Source organism: Pteronotus mesoamericanus, unplaced genomic scaffold (genome assembly GCF_021234165.1).
Source record: "Pteronotus mesoamericanus isolate MK-2021 breed Mesoamerican mustached bat unplaced genomic scaffold, CSHL_Meso_final contig_94, whole genome shotgun sequence".
Classification (NCBI taxonomy): Eukaryota; Metazoa; Chordata; class Mammalia; order Chiroptera; family Mormoopidae; genus Pteronotus; species Pteronotus mesoamericanus.
The window spans coordinates 48,453,631-48,475,997 of record NW_026555285.1 but is presented as its reverse complement, the minus strand read 5'-3'; the positions used below and the strand labels follow the sequence as shown (position 1 = coordinate 48,475,997).

Here is a 22,367-nt window from a genome sequence, read left to right as displayed (position 1 = left end):
AGGCTCTTTGTCACGGAGAGATGACATTTATGAGAAGGCCTCAACTTGTAGTCTCTGGCTTTGAAGATGGAGGAAGGGGCCACAGGCCAAGGAATGCAGTTGGCCTCCAGAACCTGGAAGGAAATTAGGCCTGAGCAACCCTGGTCCCTCCAGCAGGAACACAGCCCTGCTGGCACTGTGATCTTAGCCCAGCGAGACCCGCGCCGGACCTCTAACGAACAAATCTGTAAGATAATAAACGCATCTGGTTTTAAGCCACTAAGTTTGGGGTAGCCGGCTACAGAATAGAAAACTAACACATTAAATTCTACCTGCATAGGCCAATGATTCCAAAATGCAGATCCCCCAGCCACACCTGCTTCTGTGCTTCCTGATTCAACAGTTTTTACACAATCTCTCACGGCCGTCTGCGTCGGAGCCTGCTAATTGCCTGCCAGTTCCCACCCTCCCTTTCTCACTGACAGAATGCCGGACCTGGCGCTGAAGGCACAGGCAGCTGGAAGAAGCACTGCGTTTTCCAGGCCCTTCCCCTTCCTTTGCAGCTTGAGTGATCGCGCAGCCAAGTTTTGACAACAGGAATATGCAAAATTGCTGTGTGTGACCCTGGAGGAGACTGGGGAAGACATCATGTTGCTCCTCCCTGCTGGCCAGGATGCGCACGAGATGTCCGGGGCTCCAGCGTCCGTCCGCACCACAAAGCTTCACAGTAAGGACGACAGAGTCACTGGACAGAAAGAGCCTACGTCCCGAGTGATCGGGAAGGTCTCATGTCGGCTCTGGACCGGCGGGCTTCATTCATCATCCATGTGAGAAAGGAGAAACCTCTCTGTTGCTTAATGCCCTGTTATCCTGGAATTTTTGTCACATGCAGTTAAACTTAATTCTAAGTAAAATAATGAAGTCAGACTATCTATGGCAGAATTATTGATTTCCCCCCTAAGACCCGACTCTCAGTCTTCCTTCATTTCCATAAGGGACATTCTGATCCGCCCAGCTGTTCCATCCAAACACCGAAGCTTGGTCCTGGATCTGAGATCCCTGTCCTCACTTCCTCACCCTCCAGCTTCCACTCCCGCTCAGGCGGCCAGGCCCAGCGCTTTTATTTCTGAAATGCATACATCTGCGGACTTCCCTCCGCCTCCGAGTCACAGCCCCAGGCTGAGCTCCCAGCGCCTCCTCCTTGAGCAGCTGCAACATCCATGGACTGAGGTCCTTGTTTTCATTCCTGTCGTCTTCCGCTCATTCTCCATGTAGCCACAACAATCTTTACGATACAGCAAATGGTGGCACTTCATCAAAACTCTAAGTGGCTTCCCATTGCACTTGGGATAGAATCCAGACTGTATGGCTCATGGCCCAGAAAGCCTCGCGTTGTGCCTGACCATCGCTATGGCCTCAGCGCCCGGCTCACTCTTGACAACCCCCCGACCCCAAGACGACCTCGGGGCCTAGCCCTCCACCCTCCCTCAAGCTTCGTCCAGCCTCAGGGCCTCCCCACAGGCTCCTCCTGCTAGAAGAGCCCTCCCTCCGGCCCTCTCGTCCCTCTGAGCTCAGCTGGGATGCCGCCGCCATGAAACGCCCTCCTTAACCACCCGATGAAAAGCTGCCCCCCGGCCTCAGCCCTCGATCACAACACAACTTCCTTTCTAGAACTTAAATAACATGTGAAAATAGTTATCTCCTCTCCAAACTAAAATGCAAACCTCATGGCGGACTCGGGACATCGTCTGACATCAACGCGCCTGCCAGCTGCTTGCATCTGGACCCGTATGCATTCTGTCTCCTCCCCTGATGTGACGGAGGGACCCCCCACCTGCACCCCCCACCTGTACCCCACCTGTACCCTTGGTCAGGGGCTTCTCACCAAAGCGAGGACACTATTCCAGCAATTACCTCCTGCCTCCGCGGCACTATCCCCTCCCCCGTTTCTCCTGGGTCATTCACACCATCACACACACACACAAAACATGTCGTAGTTCCTTATTTTGAAAAAAGAACAGATATCCTGTCATCCTTCAACTACCACTTCGTTTTTCTGCAGTTAGCCCCGCTCCGAATCCTCAAAGCAGTTACCTCTTCTGCCTATACTCACAATCACTTCTTTCTCTCCTCCCATTTTTTTTCTAGTTCTCACTTAGTTAGATTTTTACTCCAAACATTCCACTGGAACAATTCCAGTCAAGGCCGCCAAAGACTTCCCTTTTCACAAATGTGACAGTCACTTCCTAGTTCTCATGACACCCAGCCCATCAGGAGCATGTGACCCAGCCGAGCACGCCCTCTCCCCCTTTTCAAACCTTTCCGCACCTGACCGCTGGAATGCCACTGTCTGGGTCCCTCCATACCCACTGGGTGCTCCTCCGTAACCTGCCTCATTTCTCCACACCCCCCTGACCTCCGAAGACTGGAGAACCCAGGGCTCACTCCTCTGACCTCTAAGTCTGTATCTCTTCCCTAAACCCTACACTCATGTTCATAACCACCATTTCTTAAGTAAACTAATGAAGGCAGGAGTCTTGTCTATCTTCGTGGTTATACTCAGCAATTAAAAGAGTGCTTAACGCAGCATTCAATTCTTATCTTTAAATTGTGAGCATTGTTGAAAGAAACACCAGTGTGAGAAAATTGAAAGGCTAGATAACAATCATTAGCCAATTTCAGGGAGTTGCGCCTTTTAAAGCAGCCAATGGCGTAACAGAAGGCAATTCCAGCCGTTGCCTGAGCGGGCGTGGTCAGGTGATCCAGGCTGTTCCCGACCTCAGAGTCGGAAAAGCCAAAGAAAGTGACGCATTACCTATCATTCAGAAAACGGGCTGTGGAAATCTGCTCTCATTCTCAAACCACCTGTAAGATCTGGAGAGCAGAAATCTCAGGGGCTTGTTCTTAAAGAAAGAACAGGGAGTAAAAGAAATCTTTGCTGCCAATTCAGAGCAAAACCTCATACAATCAGTGAGCGCACGTGAAGGTTGGCACTGTCTTAAAAAAGTGAAGAAGACAAGACTAAAAAGGACAGACAAAACAAGGATCTAGTCTCTGTTCCTTTGAACAAGAAAAAAAAAAAAAAACCAACCAAATACATGATTGGTTTTCCAAAAGTCCAGGCCGTTTAATAGCTTCCCAAACTACAATCCATAAAAAACCAATTAATCTCAGCAACAGAATCAATCTCACGTACATACTGTTGAGCAAAAGTAACCAGACATAAAATGAGTATCTACCACTTGTTTCCATTGAAGCGAAGGGCAACGGGGACAGGCGGGACCTTTCAGTAGCGACTGAAATGGTGGCTGTCTTGATGTCGGTATTGGTTACACAGGTGTATATTTTCCAAAACTCAACCTAAATACTTATCATCTTTACATTTTTAAATTGCGTTATAATTTATATTCATTAAACAAATGGAAGTGACCTTCAAGGAGCGCTCTGTGGAAGGCGGGGCAGTGGGAAAGAGAAATACAAGCGGGTCTCTTCGCCGTGGGATTTCTCAGAGCCTTCTCTATGTTGAGGTGTTCTGTAGCTCTCGAAGGAGAGTCTGTAGGATGCAGTATTTTCTAGAACCCATTGCTCAAGAAACATTTCCTTTTCTCACATGTAGTAGCACCATAAGGCACTAATGTTTCAGAAACCGATAACTCTAGCCTGGCAAAACATTCAAGCAGCGGCTGTGAATACCAGTGCGGCCATTTAAAAATAACAAGTCAACATCTAATTTTAAACAATCATGTTCTGGTGGAACCATCCAGAATAAACATCCAGCATGTACCCCCATGGAAGGTTCATTAATCACTGGAGCAACTCTGTCCAACATAATACATTTTCTTCTGGAGTTGCAGCCTTTAACTTCCTCTGGCAGTAATTAGAGAGTAAAACCAGTCGTCTGTTGAAGAGCAAGTTTATGACAGGAAGCATCCATCAATAGAGACAACACCTACTTTTCTGTCCTCTGTAAAATACACGACTCAGACAAGGGGCATGAGGGCATTAAAACAGAAGTTAGAAAATAGAGGTCTTAGGCCAGGTTCCCCAGGAAGCTGGCGCAGACGGACTTGGGTTTGGCGGAGGTGCTGGGAAGAGCGCACCTGTCAGGAAGAGGAAGAGGCGGGACTCGCCGGGGGAGTTTAATTGTGATGCAGTAACAACAAAGGCTTCCACTGATCCCGATCCCGTGGGGAGTTCTGGGACCCGGTGGCTCCTCAGGACTGTCCAGCTCTAAGGCAAGTGAGCCAGACTCACACCCTTGCAACATACCAATCATTAGAGGTGACCTGCCCTGGAGATTTTCACAGGGAGAATCAGCTGAGAGTCATCGGCCACTCCTTCCAGCTGCAGGGGACAGGGAGTGCGCCCTTCTAAAGCGGGCGGGGCCGAGGGCCGAGCTGCATGCCAGCGTCCACTCCTGCGGCCGATCCGTTCCCCTCTTCCTCCAAGCCTGTGAGAAACCCTTCCTACCAAGTCTAAATCCCACGCTACGAGTAGGCAAGCCAAGAGCCAAGAGTTTACCCACAGTGCTTTGTCCATAACACGTATTCCTAAAACTGCCATGAAAACTGCAAATGATCGGATGGTTATTAACAAAGTTATTTCACAATATAAGCCATATACCAGGCAACTCATTGGCTAGCTTTGCCATAACTAGAAACCTAGCTGTTCTTCATGACAGATGATAGCATGAGTACACCTGATTCCTCTAAGAAGAACTAAAACACAGCAACCCTTAAAAAATTAACATCGAACAGCATTCGAGTCGCTTCCCACCCCTGCAGTTTTTTTAAATCACATATCCCCTTGCTTATTTTAATCAAACTAAATTAATATCCCATGGGACAAAGTAATGAAAAAGGAGTTCGAGATTCTAGATTTGTCCCTGATTCTGTTTTTTAATACATGCTAACAGTCAGTGCATTTGTTCCTTCAAAACATGCCTACTGAGGACTTCTCATTAGAAGATGCCATGCTTGGTACTGAAGGCACAGAGATGAAAAAGAAGTGTGCCACCTAATAAAGACAGGCATGCGCAGAGGCGCTTATCAATCAGCCACACATTCATTCAACAAACACATCGAAGCACCAGTTGTGTGCCCAACCATGAACAAGGTGAACATGGCTCTCGCCTTCCTGGGGCTTGCCCGCAGTGAGGAGTGTTAAAATGGAGACCGCAGAAGGTGCCGTAGTGTTTGTCTCCCCGTGGAAGGAGAGCTACAAAGAGCCCAGCAACCGTAAGCTCCATAACAACGATAACGGCAACTAACCTTCCGGTTCTTAAAATGTGCCGGGCGCAGATTGTAAATTTATATAACTCTCCCATCAGCCCTGAGGTAGGTATTATTTCCCATTTCCAGATGAGAAAATTAAAGCGAAGAGAGATCAGGTAGCTTCATCAAGGGCACAAAGGTGGTTAAGTGGCAGCAATGGGATTCATGGGCAACATAACTTTGGAACTGAGTCTTGAAAACCGACTAAAAGTTTGCCAGGCAGACAGAGAAGCTGGGGGAAGAGCGGGGAGCTCATTCCAGACATGGAACCGCAAGGAGGAAGGCTTGAAAATCGTTAGAAACCTGCAAGTTTGTGTGCATGTAGGTTGCTTGTGGGACAGGAACAGGTACCCCGACCGGAGACGTGGGAGGGGGCCTGTGGGGGACAGCCCCAGACGCGTCACATGCCTCACCAGGGGGAGACTGAGGGAATGTAGGCACGAGCTGATGGGCGTGGCTATTGTTTTTTAATTGGGACAAAAAGTGGCTAACGTTCGTTAAAGGCGTCGTAGAAGCCAGACACGGGCTAAAACATGTACACGCTTGCACTCATTTTAGCCTCATTATGGTTTTTTGAGGGAGGGGCGACCATTGTCTCATCTGCCAGGTAAGAATCCTTGAGTCTTAAAGGAAGCAACTAGATGGTCCAGGGTTCTACCTGCCGAAGAGTTTAGAGCCAGGATCCCACACGAAGCCTGTGTCCCAGAACGGGGGAGAGTGGCCAGGGCGGCATGCCCGCTGCCGCCCAGGAGACACACGACGAAGCCTTTCGCCAAAGCAGCGTGAGCTGTGGGCTAGGGAGGAGATCTGAGAAATGCGTACACAGAGGCGGCCCTGCAGCCGAAGCGCGGGCACTGGGAACGACGGCAGAGACGTGGGTAACTGCCCCGTGTCTGAGGAAACAGGGAGCGGAGAACAGGGGTGGAGAGAAGCGCCCAGGGCGAGCAGAGGAATGACAGGGAGCAGAGGAGGCGCCGAGGCCGAGGTCGCCTGCCGCCTGCGTCAGGGATGGAAGGCCCCTGGGGCAGCCGGAGATTTAGGTCCGGAGCAGAGGAGAGTAATCAGCTCAGAAGGTACCCGTTTGGCCCCAAACAGGTCCAAGTCAGGAGACTAGCTGCATTTGCCTGGGGAGAATGCAGAGCAAGAAGAGAAGATGGTGATGGAGAGAAACCTAGAGAAACCCAACTTTTCAGGGGAAAAAAATCTATCTCCTCTGCACAAATAAGGAGCTCTGTGTATGTGTCCACGTCCATGCCTACACTCGCCTGCCTGCTCTCGGAAACCCGGCAAAGGGCTTTCCCCCAGGCAAGCAGGCTGCCGTTGGTGTTATTCCGAGCAAACAAGTTACCCTCTTTCAGATGTGAGGGTCTGCTGAAAAAAATAAGGTAGCTGGATGGCGTATGTATTTAACCACAAATCAAGACAGTGCAAACAGTTTCGGAGTTCTCGGCCCCAGCCTGCTTGGCCTCCGGGAGCTCAAGTCGCCAACGTGGGTAATTCCACGCCAGGCGCGGGCACTGCAGGCTTCTGGAGGCAGCAACCTGCTCCCAGGGACCCGTTCCCCAGGGCGAACCCTCCTCTAGCCTTGTTGGTGTCTTCTCTTCACCCTGCACACCAAGACACATCCCAGGGCAGCTCACCTACCTTAGCCACCGGTACAAAAGGCGATTTCTCCAGTTTCTCTCTTTTTCAAACAAAGGAAAACTTCCCAATGTGAACACGTGAAAAGAGAAAAGAGAGCCTGTGCAGTCCGCCCTCCTGGCTGTCGCTACCTCGCAGTTTATGACAGAGTCAGAGGGAGGTCTGACGCCAGGGACGAGGCAGCCTGAGAGCTGGCTGGTCCATTCCCCTGGAAACCACGCGTGCCTGGGAGCCGGCAGCTCTTCTCCTTGGCTGCGCGATTTCTTTTGTGGCTCTGAGAGCGGCTTCTGGATGATTGAATGATGTGTCAGTGTGTGCCTCCCTGAGGCCAGCCACCAGGAAGGGGCAACCCTGCCGAGCAGGGGTGGGGAGGGGAGAGGAAGCCAACGGGGACCTGGGGACCTGGGGACCTGACAGCGCTGCAACTGGCTCGACCCTTCCGTGCAGTTTTTGAAGTCGGCAGAACAGAAATCAAATTACTATCGCATTATGCTGGCGGAGGCTCGGGGAGAAGGGGCTCTACACCAGCTTAATTATTACGGGAGACGGGGCGACTCAGAGAGCGGCCGTGTGTGGAAGGTGCGGAGCCGGAGGACACATGTAAGTTCTCCTAGTCTTGTGCTGTATTTTATTGCTGTGTAATTTTCTTTCTGGCTTGACATCATGCAGGGTCGAAATGCAGTCATTTGACAATGAGAATTCCTAGTGTGGAAAGTTGTTCGTCTTTGCCTAAGACTTTTTTTTTTTTTTTTTTTTTTTTTTTTGGTCTTTCATTAACGAAGCAACATAATACAAGCTGAAATTTCTGACAGCAGCCGTGGCAATTTAGCCTCAGACAGGACTATAACCCAAAGTACATTCAATTACTATGGGATTAACACTGGATGTATTTTTAATTGACTTTCTTAATGTAGAAGGCATGCTACCCCGCTGTTTTGGATTGCATGCTATTTTAATCCTGCGGCGGCTAGCCTAGTGTGAGCAGCGTAACCCACAGAATGAGATAGAGATGAAGGAGATTCCTGGTAGTTACAAACTTTTCTTTTTTGGCCAGGATCACATTTTTCTCCCCGAATGCTCAAAACTCTGCAACCTCTATGCTAAAAGTTCATTCTGCTTTTTTTGACCTTGTTTTGGAGAGCACAATGAAACGAAACAGAGGACTCCACTAAAATTGTGAAGGAAGGACAAATAAAGAGTCACTGCGGTTCTTTAACTCCTGTTGTAAGCATGGGAGGAAAAAAGCCGGCCCCAGGAGCCCAGCAGGTCTACCAGCGTCAGGGTGACCGAGTGTGGGGACATAAAAATGGATGGTGAGCAGAGCCTATATCTCGTTTTTCTACACTTCATCTGCCGCAAGTTCCGGCGTAGCCATGGATATTCTTTGTGAAGAAAACACTTCTTTGAGCTCAAGTGCAAACTCCTTAATGCCACCGAGTGATGGCACAAAGCTCTACAGTTACAGCTGTAACTCTGGGGAAGCTAACACTTCAGATGCCTTTAACTGGACAGTGGACTCGGAAAATCGAACCAACCTGTCCTGCGAGGGCTGCCTCTCGCCGCCCTGCTTCCTCCTTCACCTCCAGGAGAAGAACTGGTCCGCCCTGCTCACGGCCGTGGTGATCATTCTCACCATCGCGGGAAACATACTCGTCATCATGGCTGTGTCCCTAGAGAAAAAGCTGCAGAACGCCACCAACTACTTCCTGATGTCACTTGCCATAGCTGATATGCTGCTGGGTTTCCTTGTCATGCCCGTATCCATGTTAACCATCCTCTATGGTGAGTGGCGTTAGTTTCCCAGCCGTACCCACACCAGTTGTGAAGAGCATGTGCATGTCATTAGCAGATGAGCCAGGGCTCAGGGGCAAAATAAACACAAGGCTCTGTTAATAAACAAGGGGACCGTGTTACGCTAGTTACTCAAACTTCAGTCTTAAAATGGGGTTTCGCGTATTTAAAAAAAAAGAAAAAAAAGCAGACAACCTATTACCTGTGATCACTGGAGAGTTCTGTGCTCAGAAATATGTCCGTGTTACGTAGAAATGATTATAAATGCCCCGATGGAGTCATAAAGCAGTAACTTCTCTGTCATCCTGAACTCACTTGATTTCCACTCCTTTCTATTCCAAAATATCCCAGCCTTTGGGACAGAGCAGTTTAATCTTTGTCACAGTTTTCGGTACTTGCAGTGAAGTGAGAAACCCTTCCCAATTACCTTGGAACATTTGCAGAGGAACATCGTGGCGCAGTGGGTTTAATGTTAAAATATGCAGAGTCTCCAATAGGATAAACGAATTACTCCCGGATTCATTGTTCCCTGCCCAGAGAAGCTCATTTGGACCGCTGCCTTTGAATTATGCCCACAACTCTTTAAAAATGCATATGCATAAGCTCTGCGGGCCTGGTGTGGAGGAGGGTGGAAAACGAACGGGAAGAGGTTAATCTTGCTTTCTTCTCAACAGAGTTTCAAAGAGTCAGACCTCTGAGCGAGTCAGCCACCGCCGGGGCGGCTTCGGCTGGGAGCAGAATGTGATATTCTTTCCAAATTATGAGTAATTCAGCCAGATTTCTCCTATGAGGGAGACAGACTGAGAATATTGAGACCGCTGACACAGGCATGCAGAGCTAGACACAGGTTGAGTGCTGTCTTTCAGAGGGGATTTTCTGGCCAAGTCCCCGGGGCTGAAAACCTGTCTCGGTCCAGCCCCGGGGCGCGGGTACGGGGAGGTGAGCGAGGGCGAGCACGCGCGGCTTGCGCGGGCTGGGAGGGCTCCTTGCAACTCCAGCCCTCTGGGCCGCTGCACGGTCACAGCCGGACCACTCCGTTCGATTCGCCTGTCGTTTCCCGGACACGCTGGAGAGGTCCCGCCTGCCTAAAACCGCACCCCCAGCCGAGGCCAACTCCAGGCGGGGCGCGGGGCGGGCGGGGGGGGGGCCGCCTCTCCACAGGGCCTGTCCGGGAACCCAAGCGCCGAGGGAGTGGGGGGAAGCCCCCGAGCGGCAGGTGGAGGGGGGCGGGGGCGGGGGCGGGGCAGGCACCAGCCCGCCGGTTCGGAAGCGGGGACCGCCCGGAGCCTCCGGCTCCGGGGGCAAGGGCGCCCCTGGCGGCAGCCGCCCCGCGTGCAGCAGGTTCCCGCCCCGAGCGAGCTCTCCCAGCGGGTCCCCCGGGGGCGAGGAAACGCCCCCTCCGTGTAGCCGCTGCGGAAACCCGTACTGAGGCCTGTGGCTGCCCCGGGGCTGAGAAGGCGCCTCGCGGGGCCAGCATCAGTTCCGACCAGCTGAGCAGGGCTTCCCCCCCAGGGGTGGAAAAAGCTCTCCTTTCAGCTCCAGCTTCCTGCAACGATCTGCTGTGCAGGGCTCCAAGTTAGGCTTGCCTTCTGCAACCTTTCCTTTCCTGCTTACCCGTGGCTGCCTTTGAGGAGAGACCGTGTATTTGAAACATGGAGTTTGTTCCGCTCTGTGGGTCTGGACTATTGCAAAGAAAGGGTGGTTTTTATAATTTCCCCTCTCACGTGCACACAGAGCTGACACCATTGCTTATACAGGGCGCCCTGCTTCTGTCGATGCAGCAGAGGCTCGTTCCCTAATTCGGCAGGTGACCCCTCAGCGGTTCTCCCAGTCCAATCACGGATTCTTCTCCAAAGCTCCAGGCCGGCTCCCATGCGAGGCCAGGAGAACCGGGGCCTAAACAGCAGTTGCCCCCAGGGGTCCCTGGACCAGCAACAGCAGCACCCTGAGCTGACAGGCTCTTGCCCCGCCGCAGATGAACAGAACCAGAGCCTCAGAGGCAGGCCCCACCTGGGCGCCGGCACACTCGCTGCCGCTGAGAGCCACCACCCTGGCCCGACGCTCAGGACCAGGACGGCGGGCTTTACTTTACCATCCTCTCTACCTCCACCCCCGCCCCCCAAACCCCGCATTTGAGTTTAACCCCCAAAGCATCATGGGGTAATTATCTTTCATTTTCATAAGTAAAGACACAGCCTCATTCTGGACTTTTCAGTCATTTATTCCTTCACGCCAGTCGCATTTCTTGAGAGACTACTAAACGCCACCCCGGGGTAAGACTGAGCAGTTGCAACGGTGACTAAGGGATGGGCCTGCCCCGCTGGGGAAACCTGAAATGGGTGAGGAAGTAAGGACGGTGCACTGGGGGGGCGTCAGGGGAGGAGCCAAGAATATGCCATAGCTTATGGCCTAAGTAAATTAAAAACAAAAACATAAACAAAAAGATATGTTCTGTTAGGCAGAAGAGAGTGAAGGAGGCCCCAAGAAGATCCTGTTTACCCCAACACACTGACACAGCTCCAGCCGAAAGGACGTTTCAGGCCTGGGCTCACCAGCCAGTGACACTTTAATGGCAGGTCACGGCAGTCGCCATCGGGCTTTTCTGAGACAGTGAAAACAGCTTCTGCTGCCCTTGGCCGCCACCTGTGCCTTCCCCGGGACAAAAGTGTCACAGCTCCGGAGAACACAGGGGCCGGGGGCGGCGCCCGCCACTCCCTGTCGCTGACACTGACCTTCCGCCCCTAGGTTACCGGTGGCCGCTGCCCAGCAAGCTCTGCGCGGTCTGGATTTACCTGGACGTGCTCTTCTCCACGGCCTCCATCATGCACCTCTGCGCCATCTCGCTGGACCGCTACGTCGCCATCCAGAACCCCATCCATCACAGCCGCTTCAATTCCAGAACGAAGGCGTTCCTGAAAATCATCGCTGTGTGGACCATCTCCGTAGGTAAGTTGGGAACAACACCGCAGAGTCTCGTTTGAAATGGCGGTTTGCGCCTTCCAAGGAGACGCGTTCTGCTTTGTTGCGCCAAAACAGAACATCCTGAATGTCTTGTTTTGTTTGTTGCAAGATATGGGGCAACATCGTCATTATCAGATTGGCTTTAGGAATGAAACATCCATTCGTGTCACTGGCTGACAGTATAAATTCGCATTGCTTTGCACAACGAAGGATGCCTATACCAGTCGAGTCAAAGTCAGAAATAACTGTGACTTCCCGCCTTTTAAACCTTTTCCCCCATCTCACACTTTCAAATTCGCTGCTCTAAATTTTGAGCTCCCCAGATACCTCACCGTGGACTTGTGGTCGGCATGAGGACACAGAGCCCCAAACTAGAGAGCTCAAAACTTCCAGGGCCTAGGCATCAGGTGCTGTAACTCAGGGGGAGCAGGAGCAGGGCGTGCGTTCGAGGTCGGCATTTCAGCCTGCCTGGTGCCTCCGCACCCCTTCCTTCTTTTAGGATGCCTCCCTCCAAAAGAGGTCAACCCGCTTCCCTGGGGTTGGTGACACAGAGTCACGTGTAGCCAGCACCGACCTTGCGTCACACACCTCACAGTCAGGCAAGCCCAGGTCCCGGAAGCTTTGGGCCGCCAGGCCACCGCACTGGTCACCTCAGCAGGCTTGGTGTGTAACGGAAGCTCCCCCCCCAACCCGGGATTTGTTTTAAAGTCGCAAATCTTTGAAGGCAGAAATGCTGTACCTGCTGATGTCAGTATCTATTAATGTGAAAGACTATGGGATTTGATGGCAGACCTGAGTGTATCCGCAGCTTTGTTACCAGAATGCAAATTTATAACAAGCCAGCCATGTAATATCTGAAGTTTGGGCTCCTCGTGTTCGCCTTGCGACTTAGGGCGTAACCCGCAGAGCAGGCAGATCCATTCTGCAGGGGAGGAAATTGGGGGTCAGGAAGTGCAAGGCGCGCAGCGAAGTTTTTGTTTGATGATAATGTGAATACTCGCGAGTTATATTTGCATGGTTCTTGAAATCTGGAAAGGTCTTACCTGCTTTCTGTTTTAAACTACGCGTGGCAGCCTGAGGGGGGCGAAAATGAAAGGCCTTGCCACCCTTATTGGACGGACGAGGGCCGCGCACGGAGACCCGAGCTAGGGCCTGCCATCCGCAGAGGGGCTCGCCCCGCAGCCGCGCCCTGCCGACTGCGCGTGCACCTCCCCTCTGCGGGAGTGGCTCCTGCCCCCACCCCGTTTGTGGTTCCTGGGCCGGGGCAGCCAAGGACCCCTTCTCGTAGGAGCGAGACCATGAAAACCGCAGAGACCATAAAGGAACTTACAGACCTAGCTGGCTGCAGGAGAAATGGGAAGTTTGTGTGGCTAAAATCAAACTCTTTTTGTAAGCAAACTCAAATGAGAAATATTTCAGTGTATATGAAAAAGAGGACAACGATTGATCTCTTTAACATACGTTTTGATAAAACAGTGAAAAGGCAAACAATCCAAGAAAGAAATAAACTATATGAAAAGGATATTCACAGAGACATAACTTAAATGGACATTAAAGCACATGTAAAAACGTTTAGCCTCTTTAATAGTCGTGGAAATGTAACTTGAGATGATAATGCAGTACCATTCTTACCCATCTGATGGGCAAAATTCAAATGAGTGAAAACAGACGGTATGGTTTGGTTCACGGGTCCCCAGGTACTGTCATAACCAGTGTGTGTGGTATGAGTGGTTTGTTCTTGGACAGTCGAGCAGAAATTTATTAAAATCTCACCTACCATTCCCACGAGAGTACCTTTTCTACAAAAAAAACCCCCAAAAGTACATACAAGAATCTTTAACACAGCAATTTGGGGGAATAGCAATTTTGGAAAGAGTGGAAAGGTTAGGTTATGGTCAGATATGATTGGGTTATGGTCATTTTTATCTAAATGATGGATTATTTTGCGGCTGTTAAAAATAGGAAGTCGGAGTTATTTGATATTCATGGAAGAATGCCCATGATGTTAAGTGCAAAAAGCAAGTTTTGGAGAGGTGTGCATGATCTGAGCACAGTCGGATACAATAATAATAGTAACGATGTATAAAGATAACTAGGTATTAGCACGGAGAAACTGCTAAGAAATCCCACATTTGCCACGAAGGCGAACTTGAAAAGAATGGCAGGACTGTTGTATTGTCCCTTCTGTACTTCTGTATAGTTCTGTCACAAATACGATGACGATGGTGACGAAGTGCTGTGGAAAACTCGGTTTCACCTGCCAGTGGGAGGGAAGGCTTTGAGGAGGAGTGGCTGACCTTCAGGGTCTGCGAGGATGTCGCGGCTGCAGCCGGGTCACCGATCACCGATCCCTCAGCTTTCTCACTCTAGTTATTTCTGAGAGGGGCCGCTTCCTGCCCGCTGCTCGCTGCTGCCGGCCTGGTCACTTGACTTTTCCCAAGCCTTCCATCTAATGCCGAGGAAAATGAATACAATTACAAATGAGCCCCATTTTCTATTCGCGAGCTTTCTATTCTGAGCAACGGAGCAATGAGAGAGGAGACCGATGCATTCAGTTAAGAACGGTCCCCGGATCCTCTGTGCACTTCATCTTCCCTTCACAAGCCCGATATTCATGACCGGAGGGGTACCTGCAACTTCGCTGCATGATACACAGTGAGCAAACCCTTCCTCACGGCGTTGGCTTTGCTGCTGCCACAGGAGAAAAGGAAAAGGATGCTTCTTATTCCTCAACCATCTGTAGCAGGTAAAGGCATAAATCAGGCAAAAAAAGAAAATGACTGTTTTCACATTGTCATATTTTGACAGGCAAGCAAAGATACCAATTTAAATTTTGTTGCACTTATTTCATTTCAGAAATATATTTGTAGTTCATGGAGGAATTTTGAAGTATAACGGCTCTGAAAAGATTTGTTCCTCCCCTCAAAGCCAAGCATGACCACGTACTTTGTGCATTATTCCTCTCAAAGAGAAAACGCGAGCTGTGCCACATTGATTTGGGGCCTGTACCTTTCCAAACTGTGACAACAGTGCCTCAGTTCTAAACTCAGTGCCCAGGTCTCTGGGTGGCCCGTCTGGCCCTCGGGAAGGAGGCAGCCCACCTGCCCGCCTGGACAGGGCAGATGCGTTAGGAAGCTTCGAGGGACAGTGGACAGGATGTATCTCACCGTAGTTTTAGTTTGCAGTTTTTTTATTTAAGATTTGGAGCATCTTTCCATGTTTAAGAGCAAAGTTGTGTTTTGATTTCTACAGTTGTTGCTCACAGTTTTTTGCTGTAGAACTTGGTGTTGATCAGCAAGAAGCCTGGGTTCAGATGATTCATTCTGCCACTTACAAACTGTGTGATCGAGAGCAAGTCACTGAACCTCTCCGTACCTTTGGTTTCCATGGAATGAATGATGGTAGTAACAGCACCTATATTACGAGGCCATTTTAATGATTACGTGAATCAATACTGTGTTTGTATCATAAGTGTTATAAGTTCACATTATTTGAACTCTTTTCTGTCAGGTTCTTGGTTTTTTCTAACGTGAATTTGGGGGATTCGCTCTTAGGCTGTGTTGTCCCACGTTTTTTATGCATTCTCCGTGTGCAACTTGTCACTTAACGTGGCTTATGGTGGCATTTCCCACAGGGATTTTTATTTTTATGTATGAATGGTTTTTCTCCTTTACAGCTTCTGAATGTGAAATCATTACTAAAATACCCCTTTCCACTACAAAATTACAAAGGAGCCCTTCCATATTTTCTTCCATGACTTTGATGGTTTTGTTTTATAGCTTTGTCTTTAAATGAAGTAGAATTTAATCTGTGACTTAGTTTTATTTTTTCTACCTAGCAGCTTATGCCAGTACCATTTATTTCCCCATTGGTTTGATACACCATCCTTACCACATACCGAGTTGCAATATATGCAGGGTAGGGCAAAAGTGGGTTTACAGTTGTGAGTACATGAGTTTATTTTTGTATTGTTACATAATAATTATTGTATTATTTTCTATAGGAACAATTGTGAACCTACTTTTGCCCCACCCTGTATTTAGATTTGTGTCTGGACTTTTTCTGTTCTAAATACCAGTCTGTCTTGCACCTGCTTTCCATCCAGGATGTAGAATTATGGCTCCCTTATCTCTTTGATCTGGTAGCCTTCCACTGTTCTTTTTCAGACTTTTTTCAGCCATTTTCATTTGCTTCTTATATGAGTTTTAGAAACTCAACTTCTATTAGCTTCTATTGGAAAAAAATAATTGCTTTTTATTGGAATTGTGTGTAACTTTATAAATCAACTCTTTAGACTGTTTGGCTGGCATACGTAGGTACTGGTCTGGTTTCTCTTTCTTTTTTTTCTCTATTCTTTTTGGAGTGGGCGAGCAGCCTCAAATTCTATATGGAATGAAGTGAATATATGTAAACAAATGGAATTACTAAAAATCTTAACACTGAGGGTTTAAAAATTGCATGTACATTTAGGTCCAAGAGGAATGATCATTCAATATGCACGCTTAATTTTTCTATCATACCATATTTTCTGAGGGAAATGGTTAGAAAAATACAAAACAAACCAGCTGTACAAAATCGGCCCAGAACCAGCCGGCACTCCAGGGGCCTGTCTCGGAGGTGCGGCCTGAAGCAGAGTGTCTGGGAGCCTGCCTGGGGGCCCTGCTCTGGGGCCAGGCAGGTTCCTGTCTGCCTCGCTGAGCGCCAGGTCGCAGCCTGAGGAGCAGGCGCCAGAGACCCGTCAGGCACCTGTTCCCGTCCCAGTGCTCAGAGACCCCCGGTCGGTGAGCCCCTCGCCTGCCGGATGCAGAAGGAGCCTGGTGAAGGATTAGCCTAATGGGCCTTCCCCTTGGCTTCCCCAGCTCCGCGTTCTCTCTCCTGGGCGCAATGGCGTGGCCTTCCCCTTTGTTCTGTCTTTCTGCCCGGCCACATTGCGTTCTCCTACCTTGCACTGAAGGGGGGCCCGCCCAGCCTGCCGTGGAGGAGGCCAGTGACCGGGCGCAGGTGCGCAGGGACGCGGGGCAACAGGCCACCAGTCTTCCCAAGAGCGCCGCGGCCCCAGGGAGCTGCTTCGAGCTCTGCCACCTCTTCCTCTTGTCCTCAGAGTGCAGTGGTACTGTCCCCTTCTGCCCGCAGGTGCAGGAGAATGTAGGGGGTGTCCCTGCTGCCTGGCCGGCTCTGCTGGCATTTAAGAGCCCCACATCACAGGACACCCCACTCTTGGAGGACAGGCTGTCCTTCAGGAGACTGGCTGGTGGGTAGGGGGCTGTTTAATGGCCCAGGCAGAGTGACAGCTGACTTCTCTCCGCCTGGCAGACTCTAGCCATAGCTGTGGGACAACATGCTCAACAAAACAGCCGTCCGTAGCGCGCACCCTCCATGGTCCCTGGATCCTGGTAAGAAAAATGAAATGATCCAGCGATGAAAAGGAAACACTCTAGCCTTGGCCAGACTGTTGGCTTGGCCTGCTTCGTGGACTAGGAGGTGCCTTCTCTGTGGCTCCTCATTCTTTTAAGCAAGAGGAAGAAGGGGAGGCAGAAGGGGAGTGGGCCATATGTTGCTTCTGGCCATTTCCAGCGAGGACTAGGATCCCCGTGGTGGACCCTCCTGCCCACATCCCGCCTTGTCTTTGGGGGCGTCCCTCAGGTGTCACCCCTTTGGGAGTGCCCCTCCCTGGGTTCCCTTCTGCATGCGCAGCCTTTGATACACAAGCCACTCCCCCTAGACCCTACTGACCTTGGCTGCAGTTCTTTCTTGTGTGGCTTTTGGCCCCTTTCTTCAAGTTTTGTTGCTCTATCACTGAGGTCCCATCTGCTTTCTGTCTTCCAAAGACTCCTCCGTCGTTTCTGAAATACCAATGAGAAGGACCCATTTTCTTTGCTCAGGTTGTTATAATTTGTTCTGATTGATGCATTGTATCCTTTTTAATCTTCGAATGGAATTCCAGGAGTGAGGCAGTACAGACACATGTGCTTGGATACTATCTTGATCCACCAAAGCATTTTATACATGTATATGTGTGTGTATGTTTTTTATCATTCCTTATTATCCTTTTATACATTTATTTAATTCTGTGGGTTGACCTCTCCTCATCAATATTGTCTCCTTCCTCGGCTTCTTCCCTTCCTTCTCCGATCTTTCTCTGCCGCTTTTCCTCTGACTCCTTAAGTGGTAGTATTCTCTAGAGATCCATTCTCCACATTCTCACTCTATTCTCCGTTCCTTTGCTGGGTTGTTTCCATTTCCATGGATTCAGCTATTAGCAGAACACTGGTAAGCTGATCAATCTATATTCTAGCCCACAGTGTTGTTCCCTGGGGCTTCAGACTCCTGCAGGCAACTATCTGATGGAAACTTCTAGCCAGAAGTCCCACAGGAAGCCCTGCCGTATTCTGTCAAAAGCTGGACTCACTGTCTGCATCTCTCCTCTTGAAATACCTACCTTAGAACATGGCGTTAATGTCTACTCAGGCTCCAGACGCCCGGGATCCATCCCTCCCCTTCCGCCCCTCCAGGCCAAGGACCAGGCTTTGGTTTTCATGGGCTAGTTTCTTCCTGCCTCACTCCCCTCCTTCCGCCCTGCCCCAGCCCTCGCTCTCCTGCGCTGCTAGAGACATTTTCTCCTCTACAGGCTTTTCGCTGTCATTCTTCACCTTGTCACTGAAGTCAACTGTGTAACGTGCAGATTTACCTAAACGCTCTCCTGTTGGAAAACCTTGAATGACTTTGCTGCCTGTAGGTTACCGATGCTTAAGTGACAGACAAGGCCCCTGTCATCACGGTCCTTACCCACACCTCTGTGTCCTCTCCTACCCCTTTGCCTCACAAGTGGTTCTCTAGCTACACTAATCTGCCCGTAATTGCCACGTCATGTCACCTATACTTTTCTATCTTCTGCTTCCCATTCCTTCTCACCTCCTCTCCTGGCTGATTTTGGCTTTTTCCTTTGGCATCACCTCCTCCAGGAAGCCTTCTCCACTCATCCCCTCTCTCCAAGGATTGCCCTGCTCTGGTTCCTGTATAATCAGTCCTTCCATGTATTACCTTCCCATGTGTCATGCCACGTGTATTCCCCCACCAGACCAGGAATTCCTGCAGAACAAGAAATAAAAAACAAAACAAAAAAAGTTACACCTCATCTTCAGCCCAAAGTAGCTCATAGCTGATGCCTCTCCAGGAATGCACGCGTCCCAGAATCAATTCTGGAGTCTGACATTGAAAGATCCTTTAAGGAAGTTTATTTCCTTATGTGTTTGGGTTCAAAAAGCAATTTTTAGATAGGCTTTCATACAAAGTATGGGAAAAGCAAATATTTATGTAAAAAGACTATTTTTACTTTTTCACTTTGTGCCAACCATGTTGTAGTTACGGGGTCTGTAAGAAGGAGATGTTGGTGCATTTTCCCCCACCAGCTGCTGAGCTTTGGTTTGGGATTTTAAGGCTTATTTGGAACGTGAGCAAGAATCATCAAACTCTAAGCCAGGTTCTCTCTCGCCAGACTGTCCAGAGCCTCTCGGGGTAATTTCCCTTGACCTTGGCTTTTTTGAACAGCTATGAGAAGGGGTGTGATTTCCTCCTGGATGGCTCCCAGGGCTCCCAGGAAGGGTCTCCCCATTACACTAGTCATTAGCGGGGTCTCCACACTCTACAGTCCCGGCCTTAACTTTGCAAGTTCAGATTTCTTTTCTCTTTTCCTGTACCGCGGGATGATCACCCTCTGGGAAGTTGTCTCACCTTAAACCAATTCCAGTAAACTGACATATTTAATACATAGGTATCATATACCCAACTCCTGGCTCCACTCACCTGCAAGGCAGTCCCTCCTGGGAGGGCAATTCTCCCAGAAGACCGTAGAAAAGAGCAACATGCAGCCATAGTACAAGCCCGTGAGGGGCCCGGTGAGGAGTGCGTGAAGGTACAGGCACGTAGCAGAGAATGTGATGCATGCATTTCACACTTTTTTTAAAACATGAATTAAAATATCAGTACACAGAAAAAAGCGTACCATCTGATGGAGAAAGACCAGTTGTAAGAGAAAACAGGATTTGCCTTTGTAACAGACTCATAGGCAGAGGGCAGGCTGACAGCTCTGGGAGGGCGGGGTTGGGGGTGGGGGGAGCGAGAAAAAAAGAGAAGGACTCACGGGCGTGGGCAGCAGTGTGGTGATGGTCGCCGCGGCGGTGAGGGGAGGCGGGGGCTATAACGGGGGTAAATGGTACCGAAAAATACAACCCAAATGAAAAACATACAGAAATTCAAGGGCAAAAAAATGCAAAGAACTCTGCAGAGCTGGGGGTGAGGGCAGGTTGTATGAAGATGGAGATGTTTGAGCTGAGCTTTGAAAGACGAACAGAAGTTGGGAAAACGGAGAGTGAGGCAGAATTTTCCAAGAAGACAGAATAATGTGGAAAAAAGACATTACGATATAGCTTGATAAACAGAAGATTGAGATATACGAACTTCAAAGGCCTTTCGAGGATATTTTTATAACTTTATTACAGTAATGAATTGCTCTTTTCCACTCTAGGGATGTTTGTCTCTAAATAAGCAAGACCAGTTGTCTAGAATTAGAACATCCTTCCCCTGAGCAGTATTGGAGTAATGCTGAAGATTTCTTAGCTATCAGACTCTTCTTTGATCTTTCCTCTCAGTCATCAAAATAGTCTATTATATATTATATTGCAGTTTTAAGATCAGGACTTGCTTACTTTCGTCCTGTGATAAGTGCTGGCTGACTTTTAGAGAATCTTGGATAAACAGAGATGTTTTTAATCAGAAACATCTTCAAACCTTTCTTCTAGAAAGTCACTTTGAGAAAGATTTCTGCAGATGAAAATTTTGCCCATTTTTATTATAATCCTTCCTGGGTTTAACTCCAGAAGGCGGTATTTTCTGACCTTTCCCCGTTTTCTGAGCCTTCGCTTGGCTGAGGGCAACCGCCTTTGTGTCTGCCACAAGGAGTCAAGAACCAGGAAGTACCCCAGCACTTTAAAATATCACCCTAAACTTAGTTTCTAATCTGTCCTCAGAGTTATTTTTAAATTGGTACTTGATTTCTGGAATTAGGACTGTCGGGGTATGAAGGTGGGAAGAACCTTCTTGCCCAGTTCCTATTAGAATGGGCCTGTAGGAATAGTTATTAATGCTTGCCATTGTCTCTGTTTCCAAAACATCTTCAGGACGGGGAACTAATTGGTCTCCTACATTACCCCAACTTCCATGAAATGGATTCATCGTGATTTTTTTTTCATATTCTTATTCCTTTTTTATTTTAAAATCATTTTTCAATTTTTCAGTTCCACTTGACATACTGTATTAGTTTCAGGTGTACAACCCAGTAGTCAGGCGTTATTTAACTTACCAAATGACCATCCCAATAACTCTTGTACCCATCTGACACCCTACATATTCATTACGGTATTATTGACTATATTCCCTCTGCTGTACTTCACATCCCCATGGCTACTCTGTAGCTACCAATTTGTTTTTAATCCCTTTACCTTTCGCACCCATCCTCCCAATTCTCCTCCCCTCTGGCAACCATCAAAATGTTCTCCGTATATCTGTTTCTGTTCTGCTTGTTTATTTCGTTTTTTAGATTCAATTGTTGATAGATACGTATGTATTGCCATTTTGTTGTTCATATTTTTTATCTTTTTTTTTTTTTCTTCTTGAAGAAGACCCTTTAACATTTCATGTAATACTGGTTTGGTGGTGATAAACTCCTTTAGCTTTTTCTTTTCTGGGAAGCTCTTTAGCTGTTCTTTGATTCTAAATGATGCTTTGCTGAGTAATCTTCGGTGCACATCCTTGATTTTCATCACTGAATATTTCTTGCCAATCCTTTCCAGCCTGCAAAGTTTCTGTTGAGAAATCAGCTGCCACTCTTACGGGCGCTTCCTTGTAGGTAACTGTTTTTCTCTTGCTGCTTTTAAGATTCTCTGTTTGTCTTTAATCTTTTGCATTTTAATCGCATGCATCTTGGTTTGGGCCTCTTTATGTTCATCTTGTTTGAGATATTCTGCATTTCCTGGACTTGTATGTCTATTTCCTTCATGAGGTTAAGGAAGTTTTCTGTCATTATTTTTTCAAATAAGTTTTCAATTTATTGCTTTCTCTTCTCCTTCTGGCACCCTCATGATGCAAATGTTGATACACTTGAAGTTGTCCCTGAGGCTCCTTACACTCTCCTCAATTTTTTGGATTCTTTTCTCCTGTTGTTGTTCTGATTGGGTGTTTTTTTCTTCCTTATATTCCAAATCACTGATCTGATTCTTGGCTTTATTTACTGTACTGTTGATTCTCTGTAAATTATTCTTCATTTTAGTGAGTGCGTCTTTCATTTCTGATTGCTTATTTTTTGTGGTTTCCATGGCCTCTTTTATGCTATTGGAGTTCTCCCTAAGTTCATCTACTCTTCCCTTAAGTTCATGAGCATCCTTAGCATCAATGTTTTGAACTCTGCATCTGGTAGGTTGCTTGTCTCCATTTTGTTTAGTTTTTTTCCTGAAGTTTTGTTCTTTTAATTAATTTCGGGCATATTTCTTTGTCTCTGCATTTTGGCAGCATCCCTGTGTTTGTTTCTATGCATTAAGTAGAGCTACTGTGACACCTTGGCTTGATATTGGCCTAATGTAGTAGGTGTCCTGTAGGGTCCATTGGCACAGCCTCCCTGTTCACTTGAGCTGAGCACTTCAGGTGCATCCAGCCCACGTGGGCCATGTA

At 48.6% G+C, this 22,367-nt stretch overlaps 1 protein-coding gene across 1 annotated transcript in view; it reads left to right on the top strand.

Annotated features, from left to right (window-relative positions):
• Window positions 1-8,266: 8,266 nt before the first annotated feature.
• Window positions 8,267-22,367, top strand: part of HTR2A (5-hydroxytryptamine receptor 2A) — a 39,570-nt gene continuing 25,469 nt past the window's right edge. The window contains exons 1-2 of the mRNA XM_054586662.1: window positions 8,267-8,675; window positions 11,430-11,630. Of these exons, the coding sequence (XP_054442637.1) occupies window positions 8,267-8,675; window positions 11,430-11,630 (610 nt within the window). The remainder of the gene's footprint in view (window positions 8,676-11,429; window positions 11,631-22,367) is intronic.